Raw genomic sequence first — 25,643 nt, 5'->3', positions numbered from 1 at the left:
CAATTTTCTCATGATCCCTCGCTGAGGACCAAAATACGTTTTTGTTTGTTATTGAGTTATCATGTAGTTCAATGAATATAGTTATTTCCTGTTGTCAGTCTATACATTAGTTGAATATCCTAACATCACAGAATCTATCCCTGAAAGTTGGTAATGCTTTCAGTTTTCTCAGCGAATAGATAATTCTCTCATACACGTGTTCATTTATACAAATATCATTAGAGTGAATCCTTTTGAGGTTTCCCACTTTGACCAATATTTGGTCGCTTTTTGAAGTTAGCTAATTAACACATCATTGTGTGTCATAATTGCTTAAGAGCCTCCGCATACTACAGATTAAACCGTCGATAGTTAGTCAGATGTTTATTTGGCAGTTTCTTTTGAAGATGATGATAATTTTGCTAGCCCTGTTACCGGCCGTATACTTAATCGTTGTATGTGTGCACTTCCATTCATCTTCATACTGATTTGTGACCCTAATTATACTATCAGCTGACTAAAAGTTTGTATTGTGCGAAGGGACTCTAACACAAGCAAATTACCTATTTATTTTCTAATCAATATGGTCTATGTGGATAATCTGTTTACCAAAATTTCACAACTCACACTCACAATTAATGAAATAACTATATCGACATTAGTTTGATGTCACGTCAAACTTGTCGAATAATTTAGTGTCAATCAATATCGTTATTTGGTATTAATTACGAATAGTTGCGATAAACAATATAGGTACGGTAATTCGTCGATTAACCGCACATACGAAAATCCCGTTTTCATTCACCTATTTACTCATATTACCACAAAGCTGAACAGTTTGTTTCTTTGCTTGAACTTGCTAATATCAAGAACCACTAGAGCGATGTGAAAAGTTCTTCAGAGTTGATAAAGCTTATTTATCAAGGAGAGTTATAGGCTATATACTTTTAGACTATGTGCGCGCAAGTCCCTAAGGTGAGACCGCTGACAGAAACAAGTATGATATATGAACCATACTCATTAATATAGGTACGGATAATTAGATTTAATTAGCCCAAATACTATGCTATATAGTACCACTGCAATTCAATAAAAAAGTGACTAATTGCATTAAAACTAATCATAATAGGCTATCCGTGAATCATTGGTTTATAACATTTGACTATTAACTATCAATAATGATCTGTTTTAAAAGCCAAATGGATTTATCCATTCGTTATATTATAATTATACTAAATATTCCATTGAAACTATCACCGGTTTGTGGTTAATGGAATATAGTAAATGGTAAGCTTTGATGTTTTATTTAAACGTAACATAAATAACAAAGCTATTACGAAATTATTTTTCCTTTTTAAAGAATACTGAAATACAATTTTGCTTATGTAAATTAAATTATGCTTTTTTATAGATATTACTTATCGTAATCATATTCAGTCAGTGGATGGGTGACCATCTTTGCCATGACGCGTTCCTTCGCCTTTCAGAAGGCACGTTAAAGTGGGTTCTATGGCAGTCCACTGGAACCTACTAGGAAGGATTGCCCTTAGTCAGAAGACAGAAAGTCTTAAATATATCAAGTCAATCATACCAAAGGGCATCAAATTGCCCGGGTAACTGGGTTGAGGAGGTCAGATAGGTTGCTCCATGTCAAACATTGGAACTGAGCTGCTTCGGTAGACTAGAATTCGACCTCAACATACTTAGGAAAAGGCTAGACAGATGAAAAGATTATTTAAGTAAAAACAAGTATAGTTTTTGTAGCAAATTCTCACTAATGTTCATAACTTTTAACTATAATCGTGAAGGGTAACCTTGGTGCAAGATCGATAGTAAAAACTCGTTAGTCGTCAAACCTACATATAAAGGTATAGGTAAGTTTTATACGAGTATGAACATTAATGGAGCATTTCTTGCTTTTATGAAATACTATTTGTTTTACGCGGTTGCACTTGCATCCAGATGTAACTATTTGCCGCTTTCTCAGGCTTTAGGCTATCTTTGCACCTATTTAAAATGCTTCAGTAGTTTTGGTGAGAAAGCATGCCAGATAGACCGAGATACTTTCGCATGCATAATATTAGTAAGGATAAGGAAACCGCAATTATCCTGTTGTTTGATTTCACGTCACAAAAATAAATATAACTTTAATCCGGAGTCTCTATTTTCGAAGTTTTCCTTGGAATTTCATTTGAAACATCGCCTCGGGTCATGTTTAGGAATAAAAGATATTAGTACTGTACGGGAATATAAGTTGAATCTTCAAATATAAATCGCTGACGACCATCCAAACAAAAATAACAAAGTACAGAAATAACGTAAAAAACATTCTTGACATTAATCAAAGTTAAATAACTTTAATCAAAGTTATTTTTTACATTTTCTAAAACAACTTTTCCACATCTCTGTTTACGTTTCTGTTACACGCAAAAATGAACCCTATTTACATGAGCAATTAAGTGCAGAATACAATAGCACATTGCACTCGCCCTTGAACTTGCGCTAGTGGCTAGTGCAAGCCAGTGGAGACGACGGGAAGCGTTAGATTGGTGCCAGTTGTAAATTCAAAAGGCGAGCGCTCCCAATGTACCTGGACAGTGGGCGACATAGATTAACATTATTTGTTGTAGACTGGACATGTTTCTGATGGCAAGATATGAGGAACAGAACTTAAAATTGCGTAAACTATTGCATTGTATAAGAACGTTCTTATAGACTTTTTGAGAAACACTATTTACAAAGAATTAAATAGACTTTAATAACATACCTACCTTCTCCTTAGTGTGACAAATACCTACTATGTAGGTAAAATGTTTCAGCCAAAGGTGAGATAATCGCGCACAAACATACATTGGTAGGTGTACAAGACAAACTGAGGATCTCCAGTTTTGGAGTCGATTTTAAGTTTTTCGGGATTTTTTAAACAGCAGGTTGTTGCTGTAATTAAATAACCTGGACTACATGGAGAATTGTCCCGTATGTAGGTCTCCAACAAGTTTCAAATTGTTTTCGTAATTCCCTAGAAGTGAATAAAGGCTTGGGTTTCGCACGAGAGCTATTTAATAATTTACTGAAGGTTTCAAACATTGACCTTAGTCCAAAAATTGTTGTAAAAGTTGTCCACTGAACAAAATCAAACAGGTAGCAACGAAAAAGTTTTTATTTCATCAAACCCTTCTAAAACAATTAAGGACCTAAAAAAGGTTACCTATTAAAATATCCAATACCCTAATTCTGGGTAAAGTATCGCGTAGGTACTCGATTTTGATTGGTCGCCAATTACCAAGCTTTATCTCATGAACCGTGATAGTTTGAAATTTTCACAGATGATATATTAACAAGTTTGTATAATATAATATGTACATATGTTAGTCTTTAAGTATATATCAATGGGCCAATGCAGCCTGAAAATAAAGGCATTTTGATTTGATATAATTATGTATTATTTGTAGCTGCTGACAACTACAATAAATTAAGCCACCTAGGGGCTGCCATAAAATAAACGTGGTAGTTTCGGACGATACAAATCACAAGTCCTACTCACACTTGGCCGATATTTACATTTCTATTCTGTGCTTATTCAAACCAATCTCGAAAATTACCCATTCTGCCTATTTTATTCTATTTCATTCTATCAAACCACTATCAAACAACTGTCGCATCTACAATCATACATTTATGATTTGCTCTGACGCAGCCAAATGGTTCGCAGTTATTGTAGCGCCGCTGACAATAAGGATATGCCGTCTGTACAATGAATGCTTGCTATTAACTAACAATTAGGCTTTGGTTAATTGAAAATGGTAGGTACCTAATGGGAGGAGAGGGATTTAGTTTTTGTACCTGCCTAGGTGGATGGGTAGATTTATTAAAAGAAACGTGTCTGTTAAAAACAAAGGATAAGAGGATAAGGAGAGAGATGATGGTCACGACTGGAGAGAATGTGACTTGTGTGATGACATCAGGCAAAGAAGTATGGAAGAAGAACATAAAGTCATAGAGGATCATGATGATGACGATTTCAAGAAAGATCTCAAGTATGCTCAACTAGACCCTTATTTTATTTGAAATGTTTTTTTTCTGAAATGTTTGTTTAAAAGCGCTAAACTCGGGAATTTTAGTTATGTACATAGATCATAGTTTTAGTATCTAGTTAGCAAAATACGTAAACAAAATTGTCATGTGATGCTACCGATATTGCCTCTATTAAGTCCCTTTATTTTATATTGGGACCGATGGGACGGAAATCCAACACTACTGAGGAGGGATCAAATGCAGGCCTGGGAAGGTGCAAGTGTTCGAGAGACACCAAGTTGTTTTTAAATTATACAAAAACGTTATCTCTAACTGGTGTCACTTTATTTCGTACTAGAGGTAAGATAAAAGATGATAATGTGGCGCCGACCTTAAAATAATTTGGATACAATAAAATATGACACACTCATAAGACATTGGTCTCACAAAAAATAATCATCAAACACAAATCACTCTTCCTAACTGATAACCAACCTAATTTTGAATGATAAACAGACGATGTCACGTCTCAAGAGTTACAAATGACTCATAATTTAGTACATAGCAACCATTTTAAGAGCTGACAAGACCCAATTTACGATACAACTAGATAATTAAACAAAGCGAGCCTAGTAATAAGTTTGGAAATAATTACTGTACTTTATTAGCATATTGGTAGGTTATTTATTGAACAAAATAGTCTGTTGTTAATGATTATAATAGGCTTTATGTAAGAAATTAAAATACCTACCATTATATTAGTTAGGAGATAGAAGAGTTTGAAAGGAGAAAATATTCTGCGCAGACCCTAAATAAAATTGGGATAAGGGCAGGAGGATAATGAACATTATGTTAATCAATATTAAAAAGTAAACCAAAATACATATTATGACGAGTCATAATTATTATATAGAGGCAGACATGAATATGTTACGTTCACGTAATACCTAGTTAGGCTTAGTAGAAAAAAAGTAGTCGAAACCCAATTTTAAAGAAAACAAAAAACTTTCATTTCAATAAACACCGCGGGTTTTAGTCGATAAAGAATGAAAATAGACCTAATTTTGTTTCTAATTTTCTTTTTCAAGATTATTTTTCGTTTTTCAAAACAGAAAGGTACGAATTTCTTGAAAATATCATTTTATCACCTTCATTAAATTCTAGATTAGATAGGACCCATATTTTAGGCAACCTTTAATTAAAATGTGAAGGTGTTTTTGCGAAATAAATTATGGGACACTAAAATCTTCAATGATATCTATTATGAACAGTTAAGCTGTTTCATTTATTTATAAGTTCACAATGAGAAAAATGGTACTAAGAATATTGTTAACCTGAATTTGTTTAATTGAACGCACTTATCACAGGAATTACTGAGTTCTTGAAATATTAGAAAGTCAATTTATAGCAGAAGGCTAGTCTCTAGATATCCAATATATATGTAATAGAGATCATAATGCATAATTTAACCCACCTTTAGCACAGTCGGCTAACACCTCAATTTTTTCCACCTGCCGACATATTATTCTTTTGTATCCCCTATAAGATCGAAATACATTACCTCTATAAAAATCACTAATCTCCCTTTCCACGAAAACCTTCATTATCCAAGCCCTTCCCTTATCTAGCCTAGACACAGTTCATTTAATCACTAATGCCTTATAGGCCTTCTATACTAATATAATAAAGACGATTTTTTTTTGTTTGTTCGTTTTTTCACATACCAAAGACTCCGCAACTACTGGACCGATTATTTTGAAAATTTCTTTCAGTTTTGGAAAGCTACATACATTCAAAAGTAACGTAGCCTATATTTTATCTTAGTACGGGCAGTAGTCCCCACAGAACGCGGGTGAAACCGTGGGAAAACGACTAGCACTTTAGGCCTCATACAATATATTAGCAGCTTATCTTTTCAGGGCCAAATAGCAAGGTCTGCCTTCAGCCAAGCAATTTGCGAGCAGAACATTAACGCCTACCTTTATATTGGTTTCTCATAAATACTTCGAAGTTTTGTAGGCAAAACTTTGTGTCAATGGGTCAAGTTTGTTCTAAATATAGATTCTTTAGGTAAAGAAAAAGGTATTTCTCCTAAGAGTCGCCTTTCATTTGTGTACTCGTGTATACTGCCAAAGTCATTTGAACTATTATCTCTTGTCCTTAACACTACATAGAACTGATATTTTTTGGGGATCTGTACCTAGAGGGTGAAACGGGACTAGATTAATATAACTTGGCTATTTGCCTGTCCGTCCGTCCATCCATGTCACAATAGCTCATGAACCCTGATTATGTAATTAGGCAGTTTAATTTTTCACAGATGATGTATTTCTGCAGCCTCTATATATTGCAAACTAGAATACAGATTTTTTTAAGTCTACATTAAAACGTGATTTTTTACTGTTTAACTCTTATCCTTCGTAAACCCATATATAATATGCGAGTCCGACTTGCACTGTTCCTTATTTTTTTTTTGTTCTGCCAATTTCTTCAAGAATTTCGTTTGCTCCCCAAATAGCAACACACACGTCACAATGTAAACGTTATGTAACTGAGTTGCAACAGTTGCACGTGCTTCATATCTTGTTCATAAATTCATAAGCTGTAAACTTGCCAAGCAAAATGTACGACTTTATATACACGTGTTAAAGTAACATAAGTCAGTTAAGTTACACCAGTTACATGTGCCAAGTTTAACTATGTTTTTCTTAAAGTTTTAAATTTTCTTTTTATTAGGATGTAAGGGTAAACCAGCATCGTCCTACTCAATTGCCAAAATCATCATTATGATCATACGGTTTATGATAGACTTCTAGACTTGTTATTAAAGGTTACTCTAAAATCTTTTCTAAAGGGTCTAATTCTATATTTAATCCCTCAAACAAACTAAGATCATGTATGTTAACAGCCAAATATACTAACTTTGATTAACTAATAACAACTCTCAGAAATGCTCCTTTAAATTGAAAATCAAATAACCCTTTGACAAGTAAACGCACTTGTACTTAGTATAGCAAACAGGATAACATAACGTGGTGAGAGAACGAATGAGTTTGTTAGGGCTAAGCTAGGATCACAGAGGAAGAAAAGATATCGGATATATCATACGGCAGATAGGTCAGGCGCCTTCTGTTGTGTCATATAACGTATGGTGGGCGTGACCAAAACGATAAGTTACGAGTGAACCAAAGAGCCGTTCGGATTCCTTGCCACAATTAGGTTTTTTTTTTTGCCTTTACAAAAAAATTACCGGCTCCAAGGAAGATGTATAAAGGTGGGAGCTGAAACGTTCCTCGTCCCCTGAGCACCCGTATTTTGGCGACACCACTTTCTTAGTAGATTTTTCGTTATGACATCTCCGCTCGTCATTATGTTCTCCATGGCAAAGATAGACTAAAATAGGTTCGGCTAAGCTTAATTTAGTGTTGGCCGTCTATTTGAAGTAGTTTCATGTCCTTGGGCAAACGAAACCTTTGTTGCTTGTTCAAGAGATGTAAGGAATTAACCTAATACGGAGGCCAGACTTGTTAGGCAGTGAATAGATAGCGAATGAAAGGAACATTGTATTGAGATCCTGATATAGGGATTAACGTATTGTTGGGGAATTCTTTGTTATTATTAGGGTTGCGTAGTCAATGGGAAAAGTGGGAAAATTATACGAAGATTTCTCCGCCCGTCTGTTTATCTCGACGCCTCTCAATATCCGTGATATTGAGACAATTATATTTTTTACCGGTCATGTGTTATTGTTGCTGTTTTAATAGAAATACTGAAGATTTTTAGAGGTTCTTTTAGATTTAAATAAATATTTAAGAGCGTGTACGCTCCGCGCGCGATGTCAACTTTAGGTAATTCAACGCAAAAAACCGCGCAGACTAGCGTCGCGGCTGTGTGCGTGCCTATCATACTTCACGTATAGTCACACAAACCATTTTGATCCTTTCGAGTGAAATTGGTAGAACAAAAAATATATTATTTAGTAAATAGTTAATAGCGGGAAAATAGTGTAAGTCTATGGATGTCTAAAATATAAAAGCATGAAAATAAGTCGTTAATACTTACACTCTTTTGCAAAAAAATCGGACACCTATGAAAACCTTGGTTTTGAGGACTTTCTGTACCTATATTACATACAATTTTCAACAGTACTAAATAGTCGACTGATGATTAATGACAATGTTAAGAGTTTCTGTATTTTAACCGATTTCAAAAAAAGAAAGGAGGAGGTTTCAATTAGATTGTTTTGTGATTGTTCTCAATTTGATTGTTCTCGATTTCTCAAAGACGCCTGGACCGATTTGAAAAATTGATTGTTTATTTGAATGGTCCAGTCCATCCAGACCGAAAAATTGTGGTCAAATAACAACAATTGCCGGAAAGCCAAATATTGGTGAAGAGCTTGGGTTTACCATAATTAATATAGAAATAACAATAAAGTTTTAAGTTATCTATCCTATATTCTTCAAAAGTTATTCGAGATCAAAAGTCAAAATTTGGGTACATCCAAAATGAAAAAAAAAAAATTATAGCTCGATTGGTAACAGACATCTGCAATAAGTGATTTCTAGCCTAAGGAGTCCGCCATATTGGATTTAGACTCGCGACACATTTTTTTTCGAGTTATTCATAGCAAGCCCTTTCATTTGATACCCATATCGTAGGAATGCATTAAAAACATTTTTTTTCTGCATCTTGGTTATACCGCCATATTGGATATAGAATCATACATTGTCATTAAAACTGAACATTCAAACAAAATTTCAACTCAATCGATAAAAAAAATATGCTTTAAAATTGAGCTTTAAATAAAATAGTAATGTATCAAGATTTGTTGGTCGCGCTTGAAATGTACTCTATTCTCGGTATCCACGGCAGAGGTTATTCACCCTACGCGATGTGACGGAGCGACACGTCCTCTCTCTGTGAAGCCTTGCGGCGGTCTGGTTTGAGTTGACTCGCGTGCAGCGTTTTATAGTAGTTTTTAAATAATTTATAAAAAAATAAAAACGCGAGATTAAATTATAATATAAAGTTTATGTTTTAAAGAAAGAGTTATATTACTATAGTAAATAATTGTTATATTAAATTAAGTAAGATAGATAGGTAAAAAAAGCATTTGAAATTCACAATTTTTCACATTGTTAAAATATTTTTTTCTGAAAGATAGAGACCTAAATCAAAAAATGTTTTCAACTAACTATAGGCATGGGGATTTCGTCTATGAGTAAAAAAATAAATATGATTAGATTTGCCACTGTTTCCACATGAATTTAAGCTTCGAAATAGACGCTGAACGGGAATTTTATAAAACATCTGTTACGTTATAGGGGTTTTAAGTATTTAAACTACACAAATTGAAATTTATGTTCAATTAACTATATAGACAGTGAAATTACCTTGCGTTATTTAAAAATAACATAGTTATAGGATAAGTAGTTACTGAGAAACAGTGGTTTGAAAAGTACCATTTTAGGCCAAATGGCGCGCGGTTGACGTACACGCTCTTAAGAAGGCATTCATTCAACAACTGGGCTTCTTTTGCTTGTTTTATAATTTTGTTTCGTGCCCGACTACAACTCTCACTTCGCGGGTTTCTTTTAATTACGTTCTGTACAAAAGTCTAACTTATATTATACCTGTAATAAACGATCTAATTCAGCCCTTTATTTTGGGAAATCTCTCCTAAAATATGGCTACCGAAATTCGGTCACGAAAGGACACAGTGAATCAATATTCGGGTCTTGTAACCGCCCTTGATTAAATCAAACTCAAAATTGTAGGTACCAGAACTATTAGTTTCAAGGTCTCACTAATCAAAATTTTATTTGAAAAGTTATTTACTGCTGAAACTTCAATTGGGAATGCTATACAATCTAGCGATTGTTTTCGAGTAAACAATGTTTGGATTTCATTAAAAAGATCTGCTTTTTAAGCAAAAAATCGGTAATACTGTTGCTAAAAACGATCTCTGGGTAAAAAGTAAAATAAAATTATCGTTAGAACATCAGGCTGGACGCAGGCCTCCTTTCACACATAGAAGGATGAAGCGTTAATCACCACGCTTGATCCACGTTCCACGTTAGTGATTGTAGACTCTAGGTATAGTCTAGATTTCCTCGAGATGCTTTCCTTAACCTTTAATCGGTCATCGATGTTCAAGATGTACTTGTAAAATACATACAAACGTAGAAAACTTTCATTGGGACTTGACTACACATATCGATTATTATTATTCGAAGGCTGGATAATTTTAACTGAAAATAGCACCCAAAGACAGTTGATGTATGAACTCTGAAACCATGCAAATACAACTCGATTAGAACACGATCAGAACTCAGGTAACATTGAAATCAGACAGACTATTTGCAAGTCTAACATTGTGTGGGTATCGTGATCAGTTTCAATATCAGTTCAGTTCAGTTACCTATATTTAGAATTGAAGATTAGAACTAAGAGTAACCGCATACTGCAGAATATACAGTCGCCCGAAAGTTGGCCTAAAGTTTTAGTCGGTCTGATGACGGCCACATAGATACCTGATCGTTGTTATGTACATGGGTACTACCATTCATCTTAATATTGGTTTATGAGCCCGAACCAAATGTCGGCCGACAGAAATGTTGTAGTATGCGCGTACTTTTAAAATTGAAACTAAAGAAATATTGAAGTAGAATATAATATTAGTTGTGAATTTCATTTGATTGTTTGATTTGCTATATATGGTTAAAGTTTCAATTGTTGTAGACTGTGGTATTGGTTAGATAGGTCATAGATAGGTCATATTGTAACGTGCTCTTTGACATTAAATATTTTGTGGTTTTAGAAATATTTAGATGTCATTTGTTTACAGTATTGGCATTTAATAGCTATTCGATGTGAAAATTGATGCCTATTGAGATGGATGCTCTTGATTGAGACAAATAATTATAATCCTTAGTAATATTATAAATACGAAAGTGACTCAGACTGTCTGATTCTCTTCCAGGATAAAACTACTTAACCGATTTTAATGTTTGATATATAGACTAGAGCCCGAGAAAGAACATAGGATAGTCCGAACAGGGGCGGGCAACTCATCTGCATATTTAAAAAATGTGTTCAATTTTGTTATTACCTTTTTATTTTCGCATTATTTACTTACATGTATGTGAAGGATATATTATAAATATTAAGAGATATGTAGCTACCCTATGTATCCATCACTTCAAAAACAGAACGTTAGTAACGATATCGAAATGACATGAAAATATGCATAAAAAACTACGTCAAATAAAAACGTTATTTCTTGATAAAATACAGCGTCTCCCAATGGAAATAAGCCCGCCTTACGTTACTGATAAAGACACTTGATCTTATGTAACAAGATGAAGAGTTCCAATTACATCGACTTCGGCTGTGCAAATGATGTGTGTTTTTATTTCATACTAGCTGTTCCTCGCGGTTTTACCAGCCTCCCGAAAAAATAACTTTCCACAATGGAATAAAATATAGTCTATGCTACTCGGAAAGAGTATAGTTTTTAAACAGTGACATAATTTTTCAAAACGGTTCAGCAGTTTCGGAGCCTTTGTAATACGAACAAGATTTTTTTTTGCTTGTTACGTTGGTATAGAAGTATGTATAGACTATCTTTTGACGGCGGTTTCACTTGCTTCCCGAGGAAAATACGTCCCGAAATATGATGAAATTAAGCCTGTTTATAATTAAGTAAAAGTAGCCAATATTATTTATGTAACTACCAAGTTTCATAAAATTCCATTTGGTAGATTTTGAATGAAAGATGAACAAACGTACATACAAATTTTTGCATTTATAATGTTAGTAAGGATACGCTCAGTTTGAAAGGAATTGGAATTTACATAACATTCATGCTTATTCAGAAATGGATAGAAAAGTGTGTTTTTATAGTAGACTCGTCTTGGTAGTTTCTTTGACAGAGTTAAAGTTAAAGTTTTCTTATTGAAAATGGAATTTAAACAGTGTTTTTTCTGATGTCTCTCAGAATCTTTTACGTTCATATTATTTTAGGAAAACAAATTCATGCTGGAAAGACTTCCAACAAATCAAATATTTACCTTCAAAACTATACATAGTCAAATCAAACTGGAATTTCATTCCAAATAACTAAGTGACAAGCATTAGCTTCAGCGGTTTCAGTTGTCAAAGTGAGCGAATTAGCGTAAACAGAGATATAGACACAATTAATCTGACAACAGATTATCTTGTCTCTTCTAGTCGTCGTTTATCTGTGGTCGGTTGGTTTGATAGATAGTGTGATTAGTCAGATAGAAGGATAAGCTTGGTTAAGCAATGTTTAGTGCGGTCGGTTCATGGATGGGTGACAATCTATGTTATTACGAGTTCCTCTGTGTTCCGGATGGTTAAATTGTCAGTTAGTTTTTTCCCTGTTTCAGTTTACGTATACCTAGAGAGTTTTATTTCGAAAGGTTTTTGAGAAGCCGAGTATGTTTGGTAACTGTCATTGAACACAGATCACATACAGTAAACATGAGGTAAAATGTACAAGAGTTGCTAAAATACTGCTGAGCCCTTATAGGGCACTTAACGTGACTCGGTAGCAATCGTTGGTACAATTCCACGTCAGAGGCCGTCAGGTGAATTTGAAAAACTCCGACACTAGGGCTTATTAGGTGACAAAACCTGTAGCTCACTCGTTAAAAAGACTTGCTAAAATATCTTGTGATTTTTTAAAATCATATTAGCTACCACAGTTAATAAGGTGTAATTTATCCTACAGAATCGAATTACTTGAGGCTTAAGGAGTCTTCTTCGTAGAACGGCATAAAACATGTTTCTCTAATAACGTTTCGGGGAATAACACTGGAGGTAACGGGTTTCAAGATAATAATTACGCGTTTAATTGAGACACTTAAGAGTACCGTCTTACGTTGCCTGGGCTTCAAAATTTTGGGTGTAAACCGCTTTTAATGCAAGTGAAATTATGAGAAACATAGTATGCAGTAAATAACACGTTTGTTTCGTTGTAATATTTACATTGTAAAACGATTGAACTGAACGACTGAAAAACGGGATACGGGGTACGGTAAATGGGATTCACGATGAAGATACGATACGATGGGATTCAGTACGCGACGTAATTTTCTTAGGGTAACTTTTAGAAAACTAGTCTGTCTATACTTCACTACTTACCTACAAGTATTCTGAAGAGGATTTTTTGTTATTTAACTACTCTAATAGCTCCGAAACTCCTGAACCGAAAATTCTATAACTACTGGGAAGCTACACTATCCCCAATTGACATAGGTCATGGAAAAAAGACCTACTCAACGCAGTTTGAAACTGAAGTAAACAGCTTCTTTACAAATGCAAATAACTAACAATCACGTGGCCACCAGCTGTACAGCGAACAGTGCAAATCAGTTAACAGCAGAAATTACCTGATCGTCTAGAATTTGTTCTAACAACCCGATGTCGGCGTAAACTAGGCGAGATCACTTCAATTGACACTTCCTACTTTACTAAATATTAGCACTTTGATCAGCAGGTTACAATGTCAGGTGATTTGTTGTGTGAAGGGTATTTATTACTGTTTTTTTTACTATCTTACTACATATGTATGTTAAATTGAAATGAGAGCATTTACTACCCACAAAAATACATATGAAGTGGTGAAGGGCAGAAGTTTTTGAGGGTTGTCTTATGTAAACTTGACCTTCAAAAAGTGGTGAAGTTTAGCTTAATAAATAAATGGCTTTTTATCTTTTAATAGGATACTTAATTTCATGTATACAGTGTGTCGTCATTATCCTTCTTTTAAGCTATAGAGGAAGTAAGTATATTTCAAAAATAATTGTTATTCTTAGTAAACTTGGGAATGAGTTTTCTCTCTATGTTTTCCAGTGCATCATTATTTAGGTAGATACATTCCACATATTTTTGTTAGATCTCTGATTACTTGTAGAATATTACTAGTACCTATACTTTCTATTACACTTATATACAAACCTATTTCTGATAGATCTCTGATTACCTGTAGAGTATTACTCTATATACACTATATTACATCTATCTATAAACCATTTGCCCTATCTTCTTTAATTAGATTATCGACAAAGGTCGAAGCCGTTTAAGTGTTACCTTTGCCAGTTCCAGTACTGAGTGTGGTTCGAGATGGTAGACGGTAAGTTTTTATTTATATTTATTTTTTAAGAAATTCTCAAAAATATCTGTTACTATAAATAAGCCTAGGTCTAATAATTGTAGGCTGATGCCATCTTACCGTCTAGATCAATTATCTACATCCCACTCCTAATAAATAAAGGATAAAAGTAAATTGAGGGTAAATAATTAATATGCCCTAAATGTCAGTTGACTTTTAGCTAATAGCTTCTTTCTTCATATTTCTCATTTTAGACACCTTTAATCAAGACACATGGGGCCAAAGTATTTACTTTTTTATTTGACCTATTTTGTCTCACTTTAGGGCAAAGGCCTCCCCATCTTTGATAGTTTGAAGGTATTTAGCTCATTTCTCAGTGGGCCCATAACCATTTTAATGTTTGGTACCTTCTTTTCGCCTTCATCACCTCTAGAATTCCTGTCCTAGATCATTTTTACGCATTACGGTATTCCGTATGTAATCGTTCCATTCAATACTTGAATGACTATTGACTACATCAATTTCTCTTTGGTAAATCTTGAGCCTAAACCTGAAATAATCGATGAAAGACCAGGTCAAGATCAACATTTTCATTATTCTTTTCTTTCAGTTGTAGACCCAGGGGTAGTGAAGACAGGAGCGTATAAGTACGAGGATGGGACCCGTTATGTTGGTGAATGGAATTCTAAGGGGCAGAAGCATGGCATGGGGCATTTAGTCTTACCTGACGGGACCAGGTACGATGGTGCGTTGATCGGAGGACTGTGCTCTGGATTGGGAGTAATGGCTTTTCCTGATGGTGCCAAGTAAGTTTCTGATGGTTTTTTTTATCTCCTTTCGAAACAAAATTTTGGTCCTGTTGGTCCCTATGTAGTACATAAAGTACCACTACTACTACTACTATTAGCAGAGATTAATGTTGAAAACCCGTATACCTTTTTCTTTAATTAACTTGCATGTAAAATTGCTATGTATATTTTTTCAGGCGCAGACAAATTCTTTCAATTATTCAGATTGCATTCCATTTCGAATGAACACTGGAATACTGTAATAATTGGTTTATCTTTCTTTTTATGACAGTTTATTTTTAGAATTCTAGTTTATTGAATGGAAATAGTAACTTTGTCGTCGTTTCTAAAATTGCCATCTATTAAATTGTAGCATTCTGGCGAAGTAGCTTTCAAATGCATTCCCAAAAATAAATACATATTTCTAAATAAAAATGACTGTATAAATTGCAGCATTTTCCAAATATTTTGAAGAAATTTTAGCTTGCAATTTCATTGAAAGTGAGGGCAACAAAAGGATTTATTATTATTAAATTCTTATCACGTAGGTTTTGTTTATGACGTTTCCATTACTCAGGATTTAAAGGTTTACGTCATTACGATACTCGTATATCACCCATTTGCGTCATATTACCAAGGCAGTTAGAGTGCTTTCACACTAGCAGATTTTACCGCGCGAATACGCTCGATTTGGCACACAATTATATTATGGCAAAAATCGATCGCACGTGTGCGTGCTTATTCGAGCGTCATTGCTCGAATCGGTGACCGCCGTGGTTTGGACTGGTGTTTAGCTACCTTCTATAGCAACGCTCTTATAATCGTGGTCAATACATAACGCGCGTTTAGCTTGGACGAGTATGTAGTCGATCTAACGTTTTATTTTATCGTATTTTCATTTGAGTAAACTGATTTGGTAGATGATTTTATACTGATAAAGTGCAATAAATAAATGAGCAATAAGCAGGTAATGTGATATTTGACATGGAGTATTAAAGCAGATCAAACATGTTTGGCTCGAAGTACTAAAACAGGCATTGAGGCATGTTCTAAATTTCTCCAAAACTATTTTAGAACAATGTTGTTTCGGAAAAGCCTAAATACAAATTTAGACTGAAATGAAGGCCAAATTCTGTAGTCTTGCCGATATATTTTAGCGAGGGAAGTTTACACTGCTATACCTACATGGTTTTATGTGTGCTGACAACATTCATGAAATTCTTTCACTATTAGTAACACACTATTACCTATTATAGAACTTGTTTGGTATGTGTACCTACAACATAAAAACTACACATAAATACTAACGTACTAAAATACCTGTAAGTGCCTGTAACAACCACAAAACTTGCTTACACGAGCACAAAATTGCTCAAAATTCAATTTGAACTAAATTCTTATAACAGCAATGACTTTCAGCTTTGAGTACAATTTCGAAAGTTTTTGCTGTAAATATTCATAGGGATATAAAGTGAACTTACAATCTCGAGAGAAAAGCTTATATCAATAATCACTGGGAGCTTTTGTTTATTATTTGAAAACGCAAAAGATTTGTTTTTGTTATGTTTTGTTTCAACTCTTTCTTTTTTCGAAATGCTTGTAATTTACTATGTGAAATCTAGATAATACATGATATACCACGATTTCATGTAGGTATGATAGTTTTTTTAGGATTGATAAGAAATAAATTAAGTTAAAAATCTTTAAAATCAAGCTTTTATTAAAATGCGCTAATAAGAAAAATGCAGACTAAAAATTATTGCCTTGACCATGCATATAAGCTATCTTCCTCAAACATTTTTAAGGTTCTGCTAATTACAAATTATAGATCATATCTTGCTTTGAATGACAACTTTAATAAGACTAAACTGCCTGATTTTATTTTTTTATTCTTCAATATCCGTTCAATGAACTTAATAACAAAATTCATGAACCCAGCATGAAAACATCTTTACACACTAACTTGCCAATCTGCAGTACATATTTCAACAATAGTGGCAGTAACTGTCTCAGCTTAGGTTAAAGTTAGTAACATAATTAACCGCAACATCACTAACTGAAGACTAAGTTTAAAGTTTGACTGCTAGTTAGCACGTATCTAGTACGTACTAATTTAACTGTGCTAGACATCTTAGGGTATTTTCGTGGAAAGTTGTAAATAATAATGAGATGTAAATAACTTATTAATAGTATTGTGTTGGTACCTACATATGTATATCAAGCATCTCATGAATATGTGTTGTGTTTTCAATTCTTAAATCTAGTTGTGATCAAAAATGCTTCTCGTTCGTGTTAGGTCTTCCAGATGTTCTTTCAGGAATTAGTTACAAGACAATTAGTAGTTATGCACCAAAACACAGTCATACCATTGATAGGTAAAGGAGATCTCAAAATAAAAGACGCAAAATTAAAAGTTGCAATTTTTACAAGACATAGGTAAATTAAATATTACTAAATTTCTATTACGTCACCAAACATCCACACAAACTAAATCCAAAGTTTTAAAACTTTTTCGAAATAACCAACTAAACTAAGCTGACGCCCACGGATTCTCTCCGCGTAGGCGATATGTAAAATGACAAAAATACAGTTTCGGATATTTTATTTTCAAGAAAGTTTAGCTGCTATTAGAGTTAAAATATTTATTTTGAGAAACCGTGACAAAATTTTGTAAAATACGCGCGCTCTAAAAATGTGTCGCAAGGAAATTCCTGTATGAATATGAAATTACAGAGGTAGGTAAGGTGTTGGAGAATTTCTTCTATTTCGTGTGTGACATTTACGGTAAATAGAAGGGATATTCTGTTTTAGATTGCCTACAGACTGCAAACTTTTAGTCGGTTCATAGTTTGTTTGGGCTTACACACATTACAAAGATTAGGTATTTAGCCGGTATCAGGCCGACAAAAAAACTGATTGGATGCATGCATTTCTTAAAAAAGAAACCCGACCTTCCGGTCAACTGTCGGTTGACTGTTTAGTCTTCAGTGTGCGCAAGTAATGTGTGTATTCATTTTCATACTCCTTTATGAGCCCAAACAAACTATCGGCCGACTAAGAGTCTACAGTATGTAGTTATACTCTTGTCGTAAATAGAAGGGATATTCTGTTTTACTTGACGGAAATAGTTTTCACACTTTCCTCTATGTTGTTACAGCATTATTTCCGAGGTATTCGTAGTTTGAATAAGATTTGTGAAGACAAATAAAAATTGTTTATGAGTTTAGAAATTCGGATTGGAAATATGCATAGATGGTGGTAAAATTACAAAACATTTTAAGTACAAAAAAATTATAAGTGATACTTTTAATCAAACTTAAATATTTTATTAAACGAATATTTACCTAAATAGTTCTAAAAAGTAAAATAGATACCCAGCTCTGTAGAATCTTAACAAGCTTTTTCAGCTCTAACTTGAACGCAGTCTAAAGTTAAAGTTTTAAGTAAACTTAACACTTCATAAGAACTTTTTAGTACTTATCGAGAACTTTTTTCGGTTAAGTATGATTACTTTGGCTGAAAATGACAAATTTTATTGACTTTAACTGATAAAGTTAAATGGCAAAAAAGGCTACACTATATTTCAAACAAGATTTCGCCTGCGCCTTTGCCTGTATTCAGCACCTGGATAAAAGTGCATGCCAAAATTCTTAATCCGTTCTGTCGTTCTGAAGCATTCCATTTTTTTTAAATTATTGTATCATTAGGTAATAAAGGACTTCTATACGGACCTCGATTCCGTGAATTCTTCGACACCCGACACAGAGCACAAGAGAATTAGACACATTTTTTTCTTTAAAAAATATAAGGACACCAAATTACCAAAACAGTCTGTGGATCTGCATTTCCACAAATTATTCAACAGGGTATAATTAATTAACAAATCTTCCCAAACGAAAGATATATCTTGATGCCGAATATAGTTCCCGTCTGACAAGATTTTTAATTAAAACAATCTTCTGTGAAGCACTTCGGAAATTATTCGTCTGGCAACATTTATCTTGGACTGTGATATCTCATGAGTATTCTTTAGGTCTAGTCAGTTGTTTGTTATTCAAAGCTTCAAGCTTTTTCAATGACACGCCCTGTTTCAGTAAATTGCGATAATATTTATATCATACCAACTATGTATATTGGAGTTGACTTCCAGCCTATGCAGATGGTACTGAGTACCAGTGTTTTACATGAAATGACTGCCTATCTGATATTCCCAACTCAGTTACTTGTATCTCAAAAAAATTAAGTTTATACTAGAGTTTGAATTCCAGATATGAAGGCGAGTTCATGCAGGGCTGGTTCCATGGCCACGGCGTGTTCTGGCGAGCTGATGGCATGAAGTTCGAAGGAGAATTCCGTGGTGGAAGAGTTTGGGGTCTTGGTGAGTTATCTATATAAATAAAAATGAATTGTTGTTCGTTAGTCCGGTTAAAACTCGAGAACGGCTGGGCCGATTGAGCTGATTTTGGTTTTAAAATGTTTGTAGAGGTCCAGGTAAGGTTTGAACGATACGAAGTTCGCGGGATTAGCTAGTTATTAATATTAACGTGGACACAATTAACAATGACCGTCGCTAAAGAAAACTATGCCGTCTATAAAAATGCCAAACAAATGGTCAACTGTCGGCCGAATTTTTAGTCTGCAGGGTGCGGTGCTCTTAAGCATTCTGACTACTATGACGAGGTAATTTTATAATTTGGTTAATATTCTTTTTACATACCTTAGTAGGAAAATAGTAAAGGTTTACTTTTTGTCTAGATCAGAAGACGAGGTTGTCTAGCTAGCTCATATGATATTATATGTATCCATCCAATTTATTCTTAAAACAAAAAATAAGAAAGAAAAAGAAAATGGAACGGACATACAGCTGACCCTAACAACGTGGTAATCTTATTTGCTAAAAGAAAAACCAATTCGCAGACAATTGGCAAATGAGAGTCAGACAAAGTTATTAGACTTGTCAGTTTTGGTCTAACACACTTCCAGTCTGTCTGACCTTGTTACGTAACAAAAAAAAGGGTAGCTTTGGTGCCAATATCTTGACCCAAACTGGAATAATTTATTATGTAATCTGGATGAAAAGATCACCCTCATGCGTCTTAGGGTCAATTCCCACTGAAAGAGCAGCGGCCGGCAGCGGCCGTAAGAGCACGGAAAATGTAAGAGCGCGGCGCGGTGCGGCGCCGCGCGGCCCGCCGCGCTCGCGCTCAATCCCTTGCAATTACGGCCGCTGCCGACCGCTGTTCTTTCAGTGGGAATTGACCCTTAGGGGTTATTTAAGTGCCTTAATATGCAAGACGTTTTAGATAAATGACTGGGATGTTCTAGTTAATTGCTAAACTTTCTTATCTGTAAAGCACTGACTGGATTCTAGACTAGTGCTAACAACTAGGATAGACGGTTATTGGTTACTGACTAACAAAACGAAGTAACTTAAATCAAAACAAAAGTATAAAAAAGTCCTCTTGTTAAGCGTAGTTCAGTTGTAAAACTAATTTTTTTTTTAGTGTTTATATTCAAAAAACTACAAGTAATCTTTAATTTGAAACTTTAAGTATAATATACTTAACTATAAGACTATTTAAATAAGTTTTTACAAGATAAAACTTTCGTGTTAATTGTTTTTTTTTAATGATTAATAAAAGACCGGAAAGTACATAAAAAATGGACCTGTTCAAAACTATAAATTGTTAAGTGAAGAGTAAATACCTAAAACCATTATTCATTACTTTTAAGTTTTGTTAATCTAAACTTAATTTAAATTGTTTGATTTGTAGACCGACCCGCCAGGGATATAATGAATTTAGGTACTAAAGATAATATAATAAAAGCCTTTTAGGTAAATAAAACAGTTTCTAGGTTTAACCTTTAGATAAATATAGTTTCTAGAACAATAGGAGATTAACAGATTAAGGTTTTAGTGAACATTAGTTAATCAATGAAATGGTTTGTTTAAAACTATTAACAAAGATAATATTATGAGCAGCTCGTTTTTATTTAAATTGTGTCGGAGTGTGTATTTAATATTGTCGGAATTTATTTGATTTATACAGCTTTAGAAGCCAATTATGTTATACTGTATTGTGTCTTACTTACATTCTAATTTTCGCTGTCTCAAAACAAAATAACATATTTACCGAATTACTTCCTTGAAAAATTCAATCAGTAATCATCTCAAACGAAGACCTTTAATTTAATATCCTGTGTATTCGGCTTTCAAATGAATAAGATACGTAAAGAAAGAGTATGAACATCCTGAATCTAAATGAGGTCAATGACCCCGTAGATTTTGGAATAAAAATTCTTTGAACTCGTAAATCATATCTTTCGTAATCATATTTCAAAATTACCTACATTCTAATCAAAGGGAAAAACCTTATTTGTGGCTTTTCGAAAATAAACTTCAATGCATTACTACGTGGTTGACTTTTGAAAATAAATTGTACCCTTTGAAAGATAGAATTCTCTATAATTCAAAATAAATATTAAGTTTTTTATGGTCGAAGAAAAATAAATAAATTTTGAACCTGCAATTTTCTGGGTACACATGAAAACTAATTTTATATTTTGGAACCAAGAATAATCTCTTGGGTCATGCCGTTTTTAAATTAATTGAGAGCGCAACAAGAGGGACTAAGAATTATTAAGGTTCTGAAAGACGAAAAAATAGGTTGACTTAATTTTTTGTTCGTAACAATATTATGCTCATAATTCTGGTGTTTTTATTTACACAAACTACTCATTATTTATTTTTTATTATTATTATTTTATTTACAAAAAAAAAACACAAAATTGATAAGCCATTTATCAATTTTGTGTTTTTTTTTTCTTCGAAAAATTGGTCCTCATCGCTGCTCGTAATTATTTGAAATTATTAAAAGAAGATGGTTAAATTCTTATTGCAAATAATCAATAGAAACAAAAAATAAATGACAACAAGAACGTCCTACATATTTTGCGTATTTATATATTTTTTGCGTAGCTTATTGCGTAGTTTAGTTTTTAAACGGTTTTATTTAGCTCACTCCGTTTGTTTTTCAAGGCACTATACTGTTAATTTATTATGTACCTATCTATCTATGCTGGAATGATCTACCCTGGCCAGAGCTAAATCTTTGTGATGCTATTAAGTGTAAGCTTCTTAGAGACCCTTGAGGCTTCTTGAGTTTCTCGTGTAATGCATCAAATTGATTCTTGTACGGTATTAACTTAAATAATATCTATAAAATAACCAAAAAAGAAAGTTACCTACTGTTAATATCACATTGGCAAAATAACAATGGTAATACTCATTTTATAACAGTTTTCAGTATTTTTTGTTAGAAGCAACAGAAACACACCATCTGTGAAAATTTCAACTGTCAGTCTGGTTAATACCTACTATTCATGAGGTAGTCTGGATAGACAGACGAACAAACGGACCAATGTACAATTACGAAGTCTTAATAGGTAACAGGGTCCCATTTTACATATAGATATACAGATTTTGGATACAAAACCCTATCTCTACCAATAAAATTGCTTAATTTTAACACAGACATAATCACGTTTCTTTATCTTGCTATAATATTTTTCGTAGGCGCTACTGCAAACGGTCTCTCTTCTGCGGACTATAATAAATTATTTTCTAAGAACTTAAGTCTTATTTTATTTAGGACTTTAATCAAGTATCAATCATGTCTTAAGCTTAGATTTGGTCTTATCTGATTGATTGTATTGAAGTTGGTGATTTGTCTGATTGCTATCGACTTTCTGTAATGTCGACTGTTTTAAATCTATGAATCAGTCTTAACATAGAATAACTAGCTTTATATGGAGATTTCAACCGTCTTTTAAAGGAGCCCATTCAATATATCTAGCTATGTATACATAGAATTTCATATCAATCTGTACAGGGGCGTCTTATGGTTGAGATGATCACCTTTGCTAAAAAGGCATTTCTGTAACAGTGACTTTGTTAATTTATAAAACAGATATAGGAAATTATAAACTGTAGGCTGCCCAATGTTGAATTTTGGCCTTCCTCTGTGACTTTCAAAAGGACTCGTTGGAAGCAGCCGGTTTTCTTCCCAATCTTGGTTATGTAATTATAAAGTAAAGAAGGTATTCATTCAATCTTTTCTCATGTATTTTCAGGTTTAGTAACATTCAGCGATGGCAGCAACGGATTCCCTAGAAACGAGGGTTTCTTCCAAGACTGCAGGCTGGTCCGTCGTAAGCGCTGCCCGGAGGTAGTTCAACGTGCCCAGAAAGTTGCATACATGGCGAGAGCTCAGTGTCAGCAGATGTAGTGGGAAGAAAATACAGTAATTACTTGAAAACGTACTTTTTTTATTTATTAACCTAATCTACAGTTTTAGTAAAATATCTTTGCCAATTTGAACTAGTGACTTTATAAGTTAAAATTACTAAGCGTATTTGCTAACTTCAGTCAACATGAAAGGTAGTCCAAAAATATTTTTTCAAATTGGTAACAATGCGGTAATTGCAATATGGGATCTGATCAGCAGGAATTAGATTCGTTAGGTGTATGTAAACTGGTACGTCTGTGTACCATAAAATGTACATACATTAGTTGAATTATGTTAGTAGACATGTTACTTTAGTAGTATTATTATTCTTTTAGTTGGATAGAATTTAGTGACCATTAATCCATTTTGGGAACCATAAATAATATTTGTGCGAGATTTGCGATTTTTCTGATGTTATTTTATTTTTTTTAGATCATAATATTATATACTTTAGTGCTCTTTTAATTAAGTCAATTGATTTTTTTTGGAGTTGTTTATTTTATTTGGTGCCTCAGCAAATTATACCCGTTACTTTATAATTGAATTAAATAACTTTCGGGACAATTACTTTAGATGCACCATATTCTGGCACTTTCAACTTTTTATGTCTTTCAAGAAAATATTACCAACATATTTCAATTTGATTACTTTTTAGTGACTGGCTTATCAATAAAATCAATCAACGACCTACTCATAAGTTTTTTTATAGTGTAATAAGACTCAAACCTAAAAATGTTATAAAAATATTTTTATTGAGCATTTACAAAGCCTCTAAAGAGAGCTAACAGTAATATTTAAACTAAGTTTAGAATAAATTAATGTACATAATGGTAAGTGTATATAAAGTAATTATTTTAGTTAGCTTTCAGTTTCCTGTTGGCTATGGTTTCTTCGTCGTCCAAACATTGGCCGTACCTAACCTCCATGCATTTGCTTCCCTGTAAAAAGAAAAAAATCAAATTAGAAATATATTTCTTTGATAAACATTAAACATGCGAAAGTAGGTAACTCTGGCTGTCTGTTTGACGGGCTTTCACGCCAAAGCCACTGCAAAGGTTTAGACGAAAGGCACAGATAGTCTAGAGCGTGACAAAAAAACACATAAATTTCTAGCCTAGAGCAGTATGTATGTAGGTCCCTCGGGGAGGCCGGTGGAACCACCGGGAAAAGCTAGTATTAAAATAATTATGTAGGTGCAAAGTAAGTATACGATATTTTTTTACAATATTATCTTTCACTATCTTTATTTTAGAAATTTAATCGAGATAATCCAAAACATTTATATCTAAGAGTGTCTCAGTTATCTTTGTGATATATAAAAGCAGTCCTATTGTTCTTTATAACAAAAACTCATTGAAAGAATTGTGAAATAGTATCGAAAAAATATATTTTTTACACTAACTTAGTAGGCGACAAAACGTTTTTATCAAAGATTTTTCTATTGTGTTTTATGAAGTAAAAGTAGTGGTCTGGATTGAGACATAATAGTAAACAAGTTTATTTTTTATTTTTTTTCCAATCACGACTTTTTATATAGAAAACGTAAGTACTTGGTACCTAGAAAAAGTTAGTCAATTTTATAGCCTGAGAGTTTCTTTCATTCCCAGTATTTTACTAATACCCTTATACTCAAAACGCGGGTGAAACCGTAGGGAATATCTAGTATTATCATAAGTGTATGAAGTCACAAACGTTTGGGGTCGAAGAAATAATATAAGAGACAAAATAGCAAACAATAATAAGTAACAAAATAATGAAGTCTAGACAACTGTTGTTACATTGTCTCACAACATTGTTAAACACACACCAAATACGAGACCACTTTATTAAAATCCAGTTCAGTATTTTAGTGTTTGATTTTCAGGGAGTAACTAACTTGTTTTCTATGAACCAAAACTGGCAAAATTTTTAGTGTCTACAAAAGCATTATTGTCATCGGCCTAGTCTTTTCCCAACTATGTTGGGGTCGGTTTACAGTCTAACCGGATGCAAGTGAGTACCAATGTTTTACAAGGAGTGACGGCCTGATATCCTCAACCCAATTAACCTGGCAACCCAATACCACTTGGTAAGACTGGTTTTCACACTCACTGATTTCTGACTACTCGTAACAACTGCAAAAGATGTTCAAATAACAGCCGGGACCTACAGTTTATCGTGCCTTCCGAAACATAGTGACCAGAGAACCATTAATAGCATAGAATGGGTAACCGTATTATGCACGTACGACTTTGTATTTTTCCACTAGAGTGAAACTGTTCGATATCTTTTGTACCTTTTTGACCGTTATGTGAAAGGTAACCTTTCACTATATAATGTTATACAATACACGATGTACTTTGAAGATACACTCATGTCCGTTCCATGAGATTAACATCAGTACAAATTATATTGCAATTGGTTTAAGTAACTTAAAACGATTTGGCATCTAAT

At 33.6% G+C, this 25,643-nt stretch overlaps 2 protein-coding genes across 3 annotated transcripts in view; one reads left to right on the top strand and one right to left on the bottom strand.

Moving 5' to 3' along the window:
• The first annotated feature begins 14,085 nt into the window (after positions 1–14,085).
• Rtp (retinophilin) lies at positions 14,086–23,228 on the top strand. Its single transcript, XM_064036589.1, has 4 exons — positions 14,086–14,155; positions 14,745–14,940; positions 19,191–19,300; positions 23,056–23,228. Exons 1-4 carry the CDS (start codon positions 14,146–14,148, stop codon positions 23,208–23,210), a joined length of 471 nt encoding a protein of 156 aa, XP_063892659.1. The 5' UTR covers positions 14,086–14,145; the 3' UTR covers positions 23,211–23,228.
• A 709-nt stretch (positions 23,229–23,937) lies between these two features.
• LOC110370977 (very long chain fatty acid elongase 4) overlaps positions 23,938–25,643 on the bottom strand; it is a 41,887-nt gene continuing 40,181 nt past the window's right edge. For both annotated transcript variants that reach the window (XM_064036587.1, XM_064036588.1), the window contains exon 7: positions 23,938–24,148. In XM_064036587.1, coding sequence (XP_063892657.1) covers positions 24,065–24,148 — 84 coding nt within the window. In that variant the 3' untranslated portion in view covers positions 23,938–24,064. The remainder of the gene's footprint in view (positions 24,149–25,643) is intronic.

Source organism: Helicoverpa armigera, chromosome 10 (assembly GCF_030705265.1).
Source record: "Helicoverpa armigera isolate CAAS_96S chromosome 10, ASM3070526v1, whole genome shotgun sequence".
Taxonomy (NCBI): domain Eukaryota; kingdom Metazoa; phylum Arthropoda; class Insecta; order Lepidoptera; family Noctuidae; genus Helicoverpa; species Helicoverpa armigera.
This window is presented reverse-complemented; position numbering and strand designations above follow the sequence as displayed.

Excerpts from the sequence above, each read along its gene's own strand:
- Rtp (XM_064036589.1), top strand. Across the intron at positions 14,941-19,190 it reads GCTTTTCCTGATGGTGCCAA|ATATGAAGGCGAGTTCATGC; the intron begins GTAAGTTTCTGA and ends TTTGAATTCCAG. Across the intron at positions 19,301-23,055 it reads TGGAAGAGTTTGGGGTCTTG|GTTTAGTAACATTCAGCGAT; the intron begins GTGAGTTATCTA and ends ATGTATTTTCAG.